The sequence below is a fragment of the Chlorocebus sabaeus genome, chromosome 12 (genome assembly GCF_047675955.1).
Source record: "Chlorocebus sabaeus isolate Y175 chromosome 12, mChlSab1.0.hap1, whole genome shotgun sequence".
In the NCBI taxonomy this organism is placed as follows: domain Eukaryota; kingdom Metazoa; phylum Chordata; class Mammalia; order Primates; family Cercopithecidae; genus Chlorocebus; species Chlorocebus sabaeus.
The window spans coordinates 100,251,017-100,266,888 of record NC_132915.1 but is presented as its reverse complement, the minus strand read 5'-3'; the positions used below and the strand labels follow the sequence as shown (position 1 = coordinate 100,266,888).

Below are 15,872 nucleotides of genomic sequence, written 5' to 3'. Positions count from 1 at the left end.
TTGCACTTTGTAATAATCTACGTGGTAGACATCCAGATTGCTTCCTTCTTCCTGGCACCTCAGATCATGCATAAAACCTAAAGAGACTAAGTATTATAGGAGAAGATTGTTCCCAGCAAGCCTGCACCTGGCTCTCCTCCTCCAGCTTGCACAAGGGTTCCTATATATGCCTTTCTGCCTTTTCCAGCATGGCATTTCCAAGCCTTTACAAGTTTTGCCAGTTTACTGAGTGTGGAGTGGTATTTCATTGCTTTAATTTGCATTGCTATGGTTATTAATGACTTTGGCCTTGTCTTCATATGCCTGTTAATTCCTGGGGGTTTCTGCTTTTGGAATTGCCCATTCATATCCTTTCCTTGTTTTATTTGAGGGTTTCAGTCTTTTCTTATTTGGTTTGTAGGATTTCATTGTATATTCTTGTTCCTAATGCTTTGTCAGTTTCAGTCCTGAGTCATTCTGTTAACTTTGTCTTTGTATCCTTTGTTGAATAGACATTCTTAAGTTCGATGTAATCAGATTCATCACTTTTTTGCTGTGGAGTTTGAAGTTCCATTTAGGAAATCTCTTCCTGCTCCTAAGTCACAGAGATCTACTGTTTTTTCCCTATTAACTTTATAATTTTTCCTTCAATCTAATAGATCGCTAATTCACATACAAACTGTCTTTCTGTACAGTCTTAGATAGGGATCTAAATATGGAGAAATTCTGCATATTTCTCAAAATCATTTACTAAACAGTCTATCCTTTCTGAATTGATTTCTCTTGCTAACTTTATCACATATTGCTTCCGTCTGCACATAGTTTGTCTCTGCATTCTGTCTATTGGTCTGATTGTCTGTTCTTTTGTAAACACTACCATGTTTTTATTACTATAGTGATATCTGTACTATATCTCAACACCCAATAAGACAAATTCTCTCTTTTTTTTTTTTTTTATTGAAGGTTGACTTTAACTATTTGTGGGCCTTTAAAGTTTTTGAGTTTCTAAAAAATTCAACTTGAATTTTTATTGAGATTGCATTAAACGTATAGGCTAATTGGGAAGAATCATCCATTTTATAATATTAATTATTCCTTCCAAGAATGTAAATAGATTCCACTTATTCAGATTATTTTCTGTGTGTTTTATTAAATTTTTACATTTTTCTCAATAGATGTCTTATTTTCTTGCCTAAGTTGTTAATTCCTAGAAACTTTAGAGTTTGTGTTGATACTGTGATGGTATTTTTTTTTTCTTTTGAGACAGAGTTTTGCTCTTGTTGCCCAGGCTGGAGTACAGTGGCATGATCTTGGCTCACTATAGCCTCCGCCTCCTGGGTTCCAGTGATTCTCCTGCCTCAGCCTTCCAAGTAGCTGGGATTACAGGTGCCCACCATCACACCCAGCTAATTTTTTTGTATTTTTAGTAGAGACAGGGTTTCATCATGTTGGCCAGGCTGGTCTCAAACTCCTGACCTCAGGTGATCCACCCGCCTCGGCCTTCCAAAGTGCTAGGATTATAGGCGTGAGCCAGTGCACCCAGCCTGTGATGGTATCTTATTTTTAATCTTTTTTTTTTTTTTTTTTTTTTGAGAGTCTCACTCTGTCGCCCAGGCTAGAGTGCAATGGCACTATCTTGGCTCACTGCAGCCTCCGCCTCCTGGGTTCCAGCAGTTCTCCTGCCTCAGCCTCCCAAGTAGCTGGGATTACAGGCACATGCCACCACACTAAGCTAATTATTATATATTTAGTAGAGACAGGGTTTCACCATGTTGACGAGGCTGGTCTTGAACTCCTGACCCCAGGTGATCTGCCTGCCTTGGCCTCCCAAAGTGCTAGGATTATAGGTGTGAGCCACTGTGCCCGGCCCTTATTTTTTTAGTTTTTATTTTGTTATTTTTTGGAGACACAGTCTCACTCTATCCCCCAGGCTAGAGTGCAATATTGCAATCTCGGCTCGCTACAACCTCCGCTTCCCAGATTCAAGCAATTCTGCGTCAGCCTCCTGAGTAGCTGGGATTACAGGCACATGTCACCACGCCAGACTAAATTTTGTATTTTTAATGGAGATGGGGTTTCACCATATTGGCCAGGCTGGTCTCGAACTCCTGACCTCAGCCTCGGCCTCCCGAATTACAGGCACGAGCCACCATGCCCAAACTTTATTTTTAATCATATTTATAATTGATTATTTCTGGTTATTCTCGTGAACTGCCATTTTTTAAAGTTGATCTTAGATATCATACCCCGGCTGAACTTCATTACTACTGTGTGATTTTTTTGTTGTTTTTCTTAGGTAGATAATCATATTATCTACGAAAAATGACCACTTTATCTTACTCCTTCCAGTCTTCCCACCTCTTATTCCATTTTCTGTTCATAAAGCATTGAAGAACCTCCAGACTGAGTGAAGCAATAATAGGACTAGTGGGAATCTTTGTTTTGTTCCCAGTCTTAAAGGAAATATGGCTGAAGTTTTGTTGTGTGGTATACCATTTGCAGGTTTTTGGTAGGTACTTATTTATTTATTTATTTGAGGCAGAGTCTCACTCTCATCCAGGCTAGAGTGCAATGGCATGATCTCAGCTCACTGCAACCTCTGCCTCCCGGGTTCAAACAATTCTCCTGCCTTACCCACCCAAGTAGCTGGGTTAACAGGTGCCTGCCTCTACGCCTGCCTGATTTTTAAATTTTTAGTAGAGCCGGGGCTTCACTATGTTGGCCAGGCTGTTCTTGAACTCCTGACCTCAAGTGATCCACCCACCTCAGCCTCCCAAAGTACTGGGATTACAGCACCTTTTATTTTATTTTATTTTATTTATTTTATTTTATTTTATTTTATTTTATTTTATTATTTTATTTTATTTTATTTTATTTTATTTTATTTTATTTTATTTGAGACGGAGTTTCGCTCTATCACCCAAGCTGGAGTGTAGTGTCCTGATCTCAGCCTACTGCAACCTCTGCCTCCCAGGCTGAAGTGATTCTTCTGCCTCAGCCTCCTGAAGAGCTGGAATTACCGTGTGCACCACCATACCCGGCTCATTTTTTTGTATTTTTTAAAATTTTATTTTATTTTATTTTATTCATGTTTGTTTGTTTGGTTGTCTGAGACAGAGTCTGGCTGTGTAGTCGAGTCTGGAGTGCAGTGGCACGACCTTGTAGTCCAGTCTGGAGTGCAGTGGTGTGACCTTGGCTCACTGCTATCTCTGCCTCCCAGTTCCTGGTTCAATCAATTCTCCTGCCTCAACCTCCTGAGTAGCTGGGGTCAGAGGTGTGTGCCACTAAGCCCAGCTAATTTTTGTATTTTTAGTAGAGACAAGGTTTCACCATGTTAGCCAGGCTGGTCTTGAACTCCTGACCTCGTGATCCACCTGCCTCAGCCTTCCAAAGTGGTGTGATTATAGGCGTGAGCCACCATGCCCAGCCTTTTTTGTATTTTTACTAGAGATGGGGTTTCACCATGTTGACCAGGCTGGTCTCAAACCCCTGACGTCAAGTGATGTGCCCACCTCGGCCTCCCAAAGTGCCAGGATTACAGATGTGAGTAACCGTGCTGGCCAATTTGTTTAATTTCTTGAATTGGATATTTATCTCATTTTTAAAATCTTTCTTATTTCCTGATAAATACATTTTAAGCTATATTTTTCTGAAAAGACTATTTTGTTTTATTATAATTTCAGTTCTATTTCTGAATATCCTTTTTGATCAGTGTACATTGTTGTACAACCATCACCACCATCCATCTCCAAAACTTTTTTATCTTCCCAAACAGAAACTCTATACTTATTAAACAGTAACTCCCCAGTTCCTCCTACCCCAGTCTGGGAACCACCATTCTATTTTCTGTCTCTTTGAGTTTGGAGACTCTATATACCTCATATCGGTGGAATCATACAATGTTTGTCCTTTTCTGTCTGGCTTATTTGACTTAGTATGTCTTCAGTGTTCATCTATGTTGTAGCATATGTCAGAATTTCATTCCTTTTTTTTTTTTAATATAGAATTTTGGTTTTTTTAAGAATTTTTTTTTTTTAAGAATTTTTTTTGAGATGGAGTCTTGCTCTGTCACCAGGCTGGAGTGCAGTGGTGCGATCTCGGCTCACTGGAACCTCTACCTCCTTGGTTCAAGCAATTCCCCTACCTCAACCTCCCGAGTAGCTGGGACTATAGGCACTTGCCACTATGCCTGGCTGATTTTTTGCATTTTAATAGAGATGGGGTTTCACCATGTTGACCAGGATGGTCTCGATCTCCTGACCTTGTGATTCGCCCACCTCGGCCTCCCAAAGTGCTGGGATTACAGGTGTGAGCCACCGTGCCTGGCCTATTCCTTTTTAAGATTGAATAATACTCCATTATATGTATAGACCACATTTTGTTTCTCCATTCATTCATTGATGAACACTTGAGTTCCATTTGTCTTTTTTTCCCCTTTTTGTGGAGAACCGGGTCTCCCTATGTTGCCCAGGTCTCCAATTCCTGGGCTCAAGCTATGCCTTTGTTTCCATAAGTGCTTGGTTTGCAGGCATGAGCCCTGACTCTGTAAGCCCAGCTCTTAGGGAGGCAAAAGCATAGCCTTTTTTTTTTTTTTTTTTTTTTTTTTTTTGAGACAGAATCTCACTCTGTCACCCAGGCTAGAGTGCAGTGGTACGATCTCGGCTCACTGCAACCCCCACCCCACAGGTTTAAGCAATTTTTGTTCCTAAGCTTTCCAAGTAGCTGGGACTACACATATAAACCAACATACCTTGTATTTTTAATAGAGATGGGGTTTTGCCATGTTGGCCAGGCTGGTCTCGAACTCCTGGCCTCAAGTGATCCACCTGTCTCGGCCTTCCAAAGTGCTGGGATTACAGGCATGAGCCACCACACCCAACCCACACGCAGCTTTTGATGGACATTTGAGTTGTTTCTATCTTTTGGCTATTGTGAATAATGCTACCATGAACGTTCCTATACAAGGTTTTTGTGTGGACTTAATGTTTTCATTTCTCTTCAGTATATACCTAGGAATAAAATTGCAGGATGATATGGTAACTTTTTGTTTAATCTCTTGAAGATCTGAATCTGTCTTGAACTTGGCTGCTAAACTGAGACTCAGATATTTTCTGATCTCAGGAGTGTAAAACAACGTCTTGGTCTTGGCGCTACTACCAATAAAATGCGCGGTCATGAGCTAGTAACAATCCTGTTCTTCTCCGTGGACTAGTAGCCCCTTTCTCATGGGATTGTTTTGGTTAAATCTAACATGTGAATGTATGTAAGGAGACTAGGCCTTAAAAACATCCTCTCCTTGTGTGTCTACCTCTCCTTCATCAAGCTGCATGTAGCCTTCCTTGTGCTTATGTTTAATAATAAAGCTCCCCAAGGCCAGACCTTATTCAGTAAGTAAGAAGGCCTTCTAAGAAATTCACAGATACAACTTGAATCTGGTAAAAATGCCATCTTGGAGAGCCAAGTGCAACTCAGTACTAGACAGTGAGTCCTTGAGGGCCAGTCTACATCTGTCCCACTCACTGCACTGGCCTCATGCCCAGTTGCAGTTCCTGGTATGGAGTTAGCCTTGCTCCGTATTTGTGGAATGAGTAAATCCTGAATTTGTATTGTGAACAGTAATCCCACTTCAGGGAATCTGTCCTAAGGAAGTGATTGAAACCAGGTAAAAAAATACTGTGTGTCCTGGCCAACATGGTGAAACCCCATCTCTATTAAAAATACAAAAATTAGCAACCAGGCGTGGTGGCTCATGCCTGTAATCCCAGCACTTTGGGAGGCCGAGGCAGGTGGATCACAAGGTCAGGAGATCAAGACCATCCTGACTAACATGGTGAAACCCCATCTCTACTAAAAAAATACAAAAAAATTAGCCAGGCATGTTGGCACATGCCTGTAGTCCCAGCTACTCGGGAGGCTGAGATGGGAGAATTGCTTGAACCCAGGAGGTGGAGGTAACAGTGAGCTGAGATTGTGCCACTGCACACCAACCTGGGCAACAGAGTGAGACTCCGTCTCAAAAAAAAAAAAAAATTAGCTGGGCGTGGTGGCGCACACCTGTAATTCCAGCTACCCGGGAGGCTGAGGCAGGAGAATCGCTTGAGCCCAGCAGGCGGAGGTTGCAGTGAGCTGAGATCATGCCACTGCACTCTAGCCTGATGACAGAGTGACACTCCGTCTCAAAAAAAATAAAAGGCCAGGCCGGGCACGGTGGCTCACGCCTGTAATCCCAGCCCTTTGGGAGGCCGAGGCAGGCGGATCACGAGGTCAGGAGATTGAGACCATCCTGGCTAGCACGGTGAAACCCTAAAATACAAAAAATTAGCCGGGCGTGGTGGCAGGAGCCTGTAGTCCCACCTACTCGGGAGGCTGAAGCGTGGGAATGGTGTGAACCCGGGAGGCGGAGCTTGCAGTGAGCCAAGATCACGCCACTGCACTCCAGCCTGGGTGAGAGTGAGACTCGGTCTCAAAAAAACAAAAACAAAAGTACTGTGTGAAGATGTTAATTGCTGCATTCTGTTAGATGGGAAAAACAGAAAGCCTAAGTAGCCAGCACAGTAGGCAAATGGGTCAGTAAATTACAGAACACTCTTGAGGAGATGAGGTCTAAAGATTACATGGAGACAGAAGGACATTTAAGAGTAGGGAAAAGATACAAAGTTTTACATTGTCCGGTTAAAACTTTATATAAAGTTATAAACAAAAGTCATTAAAAGAGAGTTTAAGAAAATACATTAGAATGCTAGTGTTTTATAATGGTAGACTTATGGGGTATCTTTTTTCTCAGGTTACATTTTTATATAATGTACCTGTTTTATTTAAATCACTTTGCATTTTAAAGCCATTTGTAACCACTCTTCAGCTTCTTGTGAACAGAAAGAATGCTTCTGCTTCCCTCTCAGGTAAGAGAACTGGAGCAGACCTTGCAGGCCTCTGAGGAGCAGCTCCAGCAGAGCCAGGGCGTCGTGGCTGCCCAGGAAGCTCAGATACAGGAGCTCGTAAGTGCTTATTGGAGCTGCTGCATTCCAGGCTCTCTTAATACTTTCTCTCCAGGCCTTTGCAGATGCCCCAAACTCCTTCCCAACTTCAGCAATGGTACCTGGACCTGCCCATAGATACAGTTCTTGTGCTGGATGTGAGCAGGCCGGCAGCAGGGGGTGGAGGGAGTCAGGACCTACTGGTGGGCCTGAGTTACCTGGGAGGTGGACCAGCGGCCCCTTTCCACCTTACATCCCACCTTCCGGTCCAGCCCGGTCCTGGGGCTGTCAGAGGTGGCAGCTCCACTAGGAGTCAAGCCTCAACTTGCAATCAGGGCTGGGGAGAACACGCCTAGACTCTGGGGAGAGGATGGCAAGGGCTTGGCCTGTCATCACAGGCCAGGTGTGGTGTGGAGTTAGAAGATAGGAAAATCAAACCAGCCAGCGTGTATTTCATATTTGCCATGTCCCAGGCACTATGCTCAGTGCTATGCACGTGTTTTCATTTAGTCCTTTCAGGAGACCTGAGAATTATGCACTGTCATCCTCATCCTGTAGACGAGGCAAGCTCAGAAAGCTTGGCTCAGTAGCCCACAGGCTTGCAGCCAGTAAATGGCAGAACCCACATCTTTCTTGTGTCAAAGCCCTGTTCTTCATTGCTGTATTATACTGCCCCCCTAGTATAATTTCTCCCCAGGGAAAGCCGCAGCCACTGAGGCAACACTGAGTAGAGTGAAGGAGGCCTGTGTCTAAGGACTGGCTGGTGCCCAGAGCTGTCCCTACATACCTTGAGGATGGAGTGATGACATCAAGACTCCATCTTCCAGACAGGCCAGGGTCCAGGAGCAACAGGCAGAGCCTGCAGGGGGAACCTCAGCAACGCCAGGTGGGGAGGGGGTGAGGAGAGAGTTGTTTCTGTTGGATACCCATCTTTTCACCGAGGGCCAGACTATGATCCCCCACTGGAAACCATTGTCACCCTGACTGACCATCCTCTGGTCTCCCTGAAGGTTGCTGCCAACCAGGAGAGCAGCCATGTGCAGCAGCAGGCCCTTGCTCTGGAGCAGCAGTTCTTGGAGCGCACCCAGGCACTAGAAGCCCAGATCGTGGCCCTGGAGAGAGCGCGGGCAGCTGACCAGACCACTGCAGAGCAAGGGATGGTGAGTGAAGAGCTGAGAGAGGGTGGGCCCAGGATCACCAGGGTCCCGCACAGCAAAGTCAGCCACGTGCTTGACAGCACAACACCGCCTCTGCACTAGGAAACCACTTTAAAGGTCAATTTTTTTTTCTTTGAGACAGGGTCTCACTCTGTCACCCAGGCCGGAGTACAGTGGCATGATCACAGCTGACCGCAGTCTTGACCTGTCAGACTCAAGTGATCCTGCCATCTCAGCCTCCCAAGTAGCTGGGACTACAGGCATGCACCACCCCAGCCAGCTAATTTTTTTATTTTTTGGAGAGACAAGGTCTCACTATGTTGCCCAGGCTGGTCTTGAACGCCTAGGCCCAAGGAATCTGCCCACCTCAGCCTCCCAAACTGCTGGAATTATAGGCATGAGCCACTGCACCCAGCCGAGAGCAGTTCTTATCTTTCCAGAGGCACCTGCTCATGAGACTGGATGTAAAAAGTCTGCTTTTTACAAAACTCAAAACAGATGGGTTTTCTTTTTCCTTGGGCCCACAGAGACTTTGTACTTTCTGACCAGTCCCCTCTGCTTCTTCTCATTGGCTTTTAAAATGTATATTGTTCCTCCCTATGCCTTCTTCCTGGTCCATGCTCCCTGTGCCCAGGGAAATATGGTAGTGAAGACTTTTCTTTTATATATGTTCTTCTAAATTGGCAGCGACAACTGGAGCAAGAAAATGCAGCCCTTAAAGAAAGCAGTAATGAATATGAACGTTCTTTACAGAATCACCAATTTGAACTAAAGAAGCTGAAGGTATTTATTTAATTGAATCAGAGTTTCATAAAAGTGTTCATATTTTCTACATGTGTATTTAGAGTGTCCCACTTCTCATACTTACAGTACAGGATGAGTAGAATTAGCATTTGTTCAATAGTTCTGTTAGGCATCGGCCAGAAATTGCCACTTCATTAAGTTCTCTCAGGGATCCAGGACAGTAGGAAGAATTGTGTTCATTTGGCAGTTAGTGTCATTGAGGTTCTGAGGGTAAACCACTTGTGCAAGTTGCATAGTTGGTTAGAAGTGGTGTTGGTCTCACTTCACCCTACCACAGAGGCCAGCCCTTCCTCTGTGGCATCAACAACTGCTTGAAAGTCATGCTGTCAAAACACTGCTCTTGCTGATGTTTCCAGGGAGATCTTAAAACCAGGCCTTAAAAGATGATAAGGACCTTTGTTTTGCTTGTTTATATCAGGGACCGTGTACAGAAATGAAGAAACAATCTGTTGGATTATTACACTTTCTCTTCTGCAAATTTGGAGCTTTAATCAGATGATGCCTCTTTCATTCCCTAATCATAACTGGATAAAAAGGAGGAAAGATTCTGTCACTTTCTTATATGCCCCAAGACTCCCCTGGCCCCTTTCAAAGCACCTTGGATGATGGGACATTGTAGTACTTGCCGGCTTGGTCATGACTCAAAGATTTTATGGATCCTTTGGCAGCGATCTTCTCCTGGAGCGTCCGTAGCTGAATGCCTGCACCTAGTAAGCTTCCAGTAATCAGATCTGATGAGTGACATAGGTACTAATACAGTAGCATTGCATCATGTGGAGCATGGACTTTGCAGTCAGATTTTTTTTTTCATGCATTCCTTCAATAAACATTTGAGTATCTGTAAGGGCCAGGCATCACTGTAAGTGCTGGGACATATTAAATAGCAATGAGCCAGTGTGATGGCTCATGCCTGTATTCCTAGCATTTTGAGAGGCCAAGGTGGGTGGATCACCTGAGATCAGAAGTTTGAGACCAGCCTGGCCAACATGGTGAAATCCCATCTCTACTAAAAATTCAACAATTAGCCAGTGTCGTGGTGTGTGCCTGTAATCCCAATTGGGAGGCTGAGGCAGGAGAATCACTTGAACCCGGGATGTGGAGGCTGCAGTGAGCCAAGATCATGCCACTGCACTCCAGCCTGGGTGACAGAGCGAGACTCCATCCCAAAAAGTAAATAAATAAAATAAAGAGCAATGGAAAAAACACGTGAAGTTCTTTTCTTGTGGAGTTTGTAACTAGAGATGGTAACCAAGTTACGAATAATGATAAATGCTGTGAAGAAAATAGAACAGGGCAAGGACAGCCAGGGGGGAGGTCGGGGAGGAGAGGGCTCTTTCCGTGTGGAGTTGGGGAAGGCCTTGATGCTGGCAGAAGGGCCTGCAATGTGAATATTTGAGGAAGAATATTCTAGACAGAAGAAATAACAAATATAAAGGCTCTGAGGCAGGAAAAAGCCTGGTCTGTTCAGAGAATAGCACAGAGGCCAGTGTGGCTGCAGCTACTGGCCAAGGGAGAGCATGGCTGGTGGTGAGGGGGAACACAGGCGTTAGAAAGAATCATGGGAAGCCCTGGCAGGTCTTTTTTTTTTTTGAGACAGGGTCTTTCTCTGTTGCCCAGGCTGGAGTGCAGTGGTGTGATAACAGCTCACTGCAGCCTCAGCTTCCCAGGCTCAAGCAATCCTCCCACCTCAGCTTCATGAATAACTAGGACTACAGGTGTGCAAAATTTATTAATCTTTCTTTTGTAGAGACAGGGTCTTGCTATGTTAACCAGGCTGATTTTAAACTCCTGTGCTCAAGCGATCCACTCTCCTTGGCCTCCCAAAGTGCTGGGATTACAGGCATGAGCTACCACTCCCGGCCAGCCATGGCAGGTCTTAAGCAGATAAGTGATGTGAGAAGTTTTGTTTTAAAAGGATTTCTGTGGCTGCCTGTGAAGAATGTTTGGTAAGGGAGGCATGAGCAGAAGCCGGAAGACTGTTTAGGAGACTTTTTAGGAATCTAGGCCAGAAGTGACTAACACATTAGTGGTGGACTTGGGAAGAAGTATTCAGACCAGGATTTATTTTTAGAGATGGAGCTGTTTTGTTTGCTTTTTGTTTTTTGTATATGAGATGGAGTCTCACTTTGTTGCCCAGGCCGACGTGTAGTGGAACGATCTCAGCCTATTGTTACCTCGATCTCCTGGGTTCAAGCAATTCTCATGCACCACTTCCCAAGTAGCTGGGACTACAGGCACGTGCCACCATGCCCGGCTAATTTTTGTATTTTTGGTAGAGATAGCGTTTCACCATAATTGGCCAGGCTGGTCTCGAACTCGTGAACTCAAGTGATCCACCTGCCTTGGCCTCCCAAAGTGCTGGGATTACAGGTGTGAGCCACCATGCCCTGCCTGAGATGGAGCTTTAAGGACTTGGGAATGGGAGAAAAACAGGAATTGTAGATGACACCTAGATTTGGTTTGTATAATTCAGTTTCTCCACTTCAGCGCTATTGACGTTTGAGGCCGGATGGTTCTCTGTTGTAGAGGTTCTTTGTTGTGGAGGGTTCTCTGTTGTGGATGGTTCTCTGTTGTGGGAGGGTCTCTGTTGTGGTGGTTCTCTGTTGTGGGTGGTTCTCTGTTGTGGGTGGTTCTCTGTTGTGGAGGGTCTCTGTTGTGGGTCTCTGTTGTGGAGGGGTCTCTGTTGTGGATGGGTCTCTGTTGTGGTGGTTCTCTGTTGTGGGTGGTTCTCTGTTGTGGAGGGTCTCTGTTGTGGGAGGGTCTCTGTTGTGGATGGTTCTCTGTTGTGGTGGTTCTCTGTTGTGGATGGTTCTCTGTTGTGGTGGTTCTCTGTTGTGGATGGTTCTCTGTTGTGGTGGTTCTCTGTTGTGGGTGGTTCTCTGTTGTGGGAGGGTCTCTGTTGTGGAGGGTCTCTGTTGTGGAATGTTCTCTGTTGTGGAGGGTCTCTGTTGTGGGTAGTCTCTGTTGTGGAGGGTCTCTGTTGTGGAATGTTCTCTGTTGTGGAAGGTTCTCTGTTGTGGTGGTATTCTGTTGTGGGTGGGTCTCTGTTGTGGAGGGTCTCTGTTGTGGAGAGTCTCTGTTGTGGTGGGTCTCTGTTGTGGAGGGTGTCTGTTGTGGAGGGTCTGTGTTGTGGAGGGTCTCTGTTGTGGTGGGTCTGTGTTGTGGAGGGTCTTTGTTGTGGAATGTTCTCTGTTGTGGAGGGTCTCTGTTGTGGAGGGTTCTCTGTTGTGGAGGGTCTCTGTTGTGGAATGTTCTCTATTGTGGAGGGTCTCTGTTGTGGAGGGTCTTTGTTGTGGAATGTTCTCTGTTGTGGAGGGTCTCTGTTGTGGAGGGTTCTCTGTTGTGGAGGGTCTCTGTTGTGGAATGTTCTCTGTTGTGGAGGGTTCTCTGTTGAGGAGGGTTCTCTGTTGTGGAGGGTTCTCTGTTGTGGAGGGTCTCTGTTGTGGAATGTTCTCTGTTGTGGAGGGTTCTCTGTTGTGGAGGGTCTTTGTTGTGGAATGTTCTCTGTTGTGGAGGGTCTCTGTTGTGGAGGGTTCTCTGTTGTGGAGGGTCTCTGTTGTGTAATGTTCTCTGTTGTGGAGGGTCTCTGTTGTGGAAGGTTCTCTGTTGTGGAGGGTCTTTGTTGTGGAATGTTCTCTGTTGTGGAGGGTCTCTGTTGTGGAGGGTCTCTGTTGTGGAGGGTTCTCTGTTGTGGAGGGTCTCTGTTGTGTAATGTTCTCTGTTGTGGAGGGTCTCTGTTGTGGAATGTTCTCTGTTGTGGAGGGTCTCTGTTGTGTAATGTTCTCTGTTGTGGAGGGTCTCTGTTGTGGATGGTTCTCTGTTGTGGAGGGTCTCTGTTGTGGAATGTTCTCTGTTGTGGAGGGTTCTCTGTTGTGGAGGGTCTCTGTTGTGGAATGTTCTCTGTTGTGGGTGGTTCTCTGTTGTGGAGGGTTCTCTGTTGTGGAGGGTCTTTGTTGTGGAGGGTCTCTGTTGTGGAGGGTTCTCTGTTGTGGAGGGTCTCTGTTGTGTAATGTTCTCTGTTGTGGAGGGTCTCTGTTGTGGATGGTTCTCTGTTGTGGAGGGTCTCTGTTGTGGATGGTTCTCTGTTGTGGAGGGTCTCTGTTGTGGAGGGTCTCTGTTGTGGAGGGTTCTCTGTTGTGGGTGGTTCTCTGTTGTGGATGGTTCTCTGTTGAGGAGGGTTCTCTGTTGTGGAGGGTTCTCTGTTGTGGAGGGTTCTCTGTTGTGGAGGGTTCTCTGTTGTGGAGGGTCTCTGTTGTGGAGGGTCTCTGTTGTGGAGGGTTCTCTGTTATGGAGGGTCTCTGTTGTGGAGGGTTCTCTGTTATGGAGGGTCTCTGTTATGGAGGGTCTCTGTTGTGGAGGGTCTCTGTTGTGGGTGGTTCTCTGTTGTGGATGGTTCTCTGTTGTGGAGGGTCTCTGTTGTGGGTGGTTCTCTGTTGTGGATGGTTCTCTGTTGAGGAGGGTTCTCTGTTGAGGAGGGTTCTCTGTTGTGGAGGGTCTCTGTTGTGGATGGTTCTCTGTTGTGGAGGGTCTCTGTTGTGGAGGGTTCTCTGTTGTGGGTGGTTCTCTGTTGTGGATGGTTCTCTGTTGAGGAGGGTTCTCTGTTGTGGAGGGTTCTCTGTTGTGGAGGGTTCTCTGTTGTGGAGGGTTCTCTGTTGTGGAGGGTCTCTGTTGTGGAGGGTCTCTGTTGTGGAGGGTTCTCTGTTATGGAGGGTCTCTGTTGTGGAGGGTTCTCTGTTATGGAGGGTCTCTGTTATGGAGGGTCTCTGTTGTGGAGGGTCTCTGTTGTGGGTGGTTCTCTGTTGTGGATGGTTCTCTGTTGTGGAGGGTCTCTGTTGTGGGTGGTTCTCTGTTGAGGAGGGTTCTCTGTTGAGGAGGGTTCTCTGTTGTGGAGGGTTCTCTGTTGTGGGTGGTTCTCTGTTGTGGATGGTTCTCTGTTGTGGGTGGTTCTCTGTTGTGGATGGTTCTCTGTTGTGGAGGGTTCTCTGTTGTGGATGGTTCTCTGTTGTGGTGGGTCTCTGTTGTGGAGGGTCTCTGTTGTGGAACTTCTTTGTTGTATGTGCTACAAATGTGCATGATAGGCTGCTTAGGAGCATCTACCCACTAGATGTCAGTAGCAGCCCCACTTAGGACAACCACTGTGTCTCCAGACATTGCTAAATGTCTCGTGGGGGCAAAAGCACTGCTGGCAGAGAACCAGTGGGGTAACTGAATGAACAGCGTACATACCATTCACTGAGATGGGGGTCTGGGGAGATATGTCAAGAGTGGATTCCATTTTGGGTATGTTGAGCTTCAGAGGCCTACCCAACAGGCAGTCTGTAGGCTGACAAGTCTGGAAATCGAAGCAGATTCTGAGTAGATACATAAATTAGGAAGCCTGTGTGCCGATAGTCCCAGCTGCTTGGGAGCCCAAGAGGCGGAGGTTGCAGTGAGCCAAGATCACACCACTGCACTCCAGCCTGAATGACAGAGCAAGAACCTATTTCAAACACACATACGCGCGCACGCACACACATACACACACAAAACTTTAGGAAACCATCGATCAGCATAGCTCACAGGCAAAATTACAGCCAAATGGCTATCAGTGAGTGCAGATAGAGAAGAGGGTCGAAAACGAAGGCCAGGGCCACACCCACAGGTAGAGGCTCAGAACAAAAGGAGGGGCCAACAGAGAAGACAGCAAAGGAGCCGCAGGTAGGGTAGCAGTAAAAGCAGGTGCATGTGGGGCTCTGGAAGTACAGGGCAGAAAGCATTACAAGAAGGACTGAGTAGTGAACTCTGTCATATGCTGCCAGCTGGTCAAGAAAGGAGACAAAGAGCTGACCGTTAGATTTGCCAAGACTGAGTGTGTCAGCAACGCTGGGAAGAATAGTCACTGTAGAGTCGTAGGGAGATATGGTTGACAAGAGCAGGTTAAAATGAGACTCGAGAGGTGCTTCCACTTGCAGTAAAGGCAGACTAGGTAATTCAGACCAGCTCACCTGAGGACTCCCAGAAAAACTGGCCAAAATAAGAGAACATCTGCTTATAGGAGCCTACAAGACAGTGAGGAATGGCCCATCCCGCCCAGGGACAGGAGTCCAGCATGCAAAGCAGCTTTTGCCCTGGTGGTATCTGCTGATCCTGAAGAGGCTGGAAGTTTATCTAAATTTTTCATAGTTTCTCAGAGTTAGGGGAATAGAAATTGGAGTTTAATTTTTATTAAAGCTTGGATCCAGCCTGGGAGATCCTGGAAGCTTTGGTTAGGCACACCACAGGACTACACGCTAGGAGTGAAGTTGAACAGGAAGTAACCAGCACCCCATCGGCACCCTGCCCCCAGCTTTGATTGCACTAACTGAAGGACATGGGTGTCCCAGGAAAAACCCGTGAGCTAATTTTGGATTAAAATGATCCCAGGTTATTAGTGCTCCTGGGTGACTAGAAAAAACAAAATCAAAGATAAGCAAACAAAAATACAAAGCAACACGAACAAACGGACTCACAAGGGCTCAGATATTAAATGCTTACTATGTTTAAGGAGATAAAAGATAAAATTAAAAATTTCAGCAAGATGTGGAATAGTTCTATTATTTTATTATAGTTATAATAAAAGACAGCAGTTTTAAAAAAGGAATCAAATAGAATTTTAGACCTGAAAAATAGAATAACTGAAATTAATAAAATAAATTACAAAAGGACATGAGGAAGCTTTTTGGTGGATGGGTATTTTTACTATTTTTATTAGGGTGATGGTTTCATCACAGTTCATCAAGGCATACACCTGTAGTCCCAGCTACTCAGGAGACTGGGGCAGAAGGATCTCTTGAGCCTAGAAGGTGGAGGCTGCAGTGAGGTATCACCACAAACTGGACTGCAGCCTGGGCGAAAGAGCAAGAACCCATTTCCAAAAACATAAAAATTTAAATGTAAACATATAGAAAACTCCTATATGTTTACATTTAAGAAATACACT

At 45.5% G+C, this 15,872-nt stretch overlaps 1 protein-coding gene across 5 annotated transcripts in view; it reads left to right on the top strand.

The window, feature by feature from the left end:
• Positions 1-15,872, top strand: part of GOLGA1 (golgin A1) — a 65,963-nt gene that overhangs the window by 35,388 nt on the left and 14,703 nt on the right. For 4 of the 5 annotated variants that reach the window (XM_037994087.2, XM_008006261.3, XM_037994084.2 and 1 more), the window contains 3 exons: positions 6,879-6,974; positions 7,964-8,113; positions 8,798-8,893. In XM_037994087.2, the coding sequence (XP_037850015.1) occupies positions 6,879-6,974; positions 7,964-8,113; positions 8,798-8,893 (342 nt within the window). The remainder of the gene's footprint in view (positions 1-6,878; positions 6,975-7,963; positions 8,114-8,797; positions 8,894-15,872) is intronic. The other variant, XM_037994085.2, reaches the window with a different exon arrangement.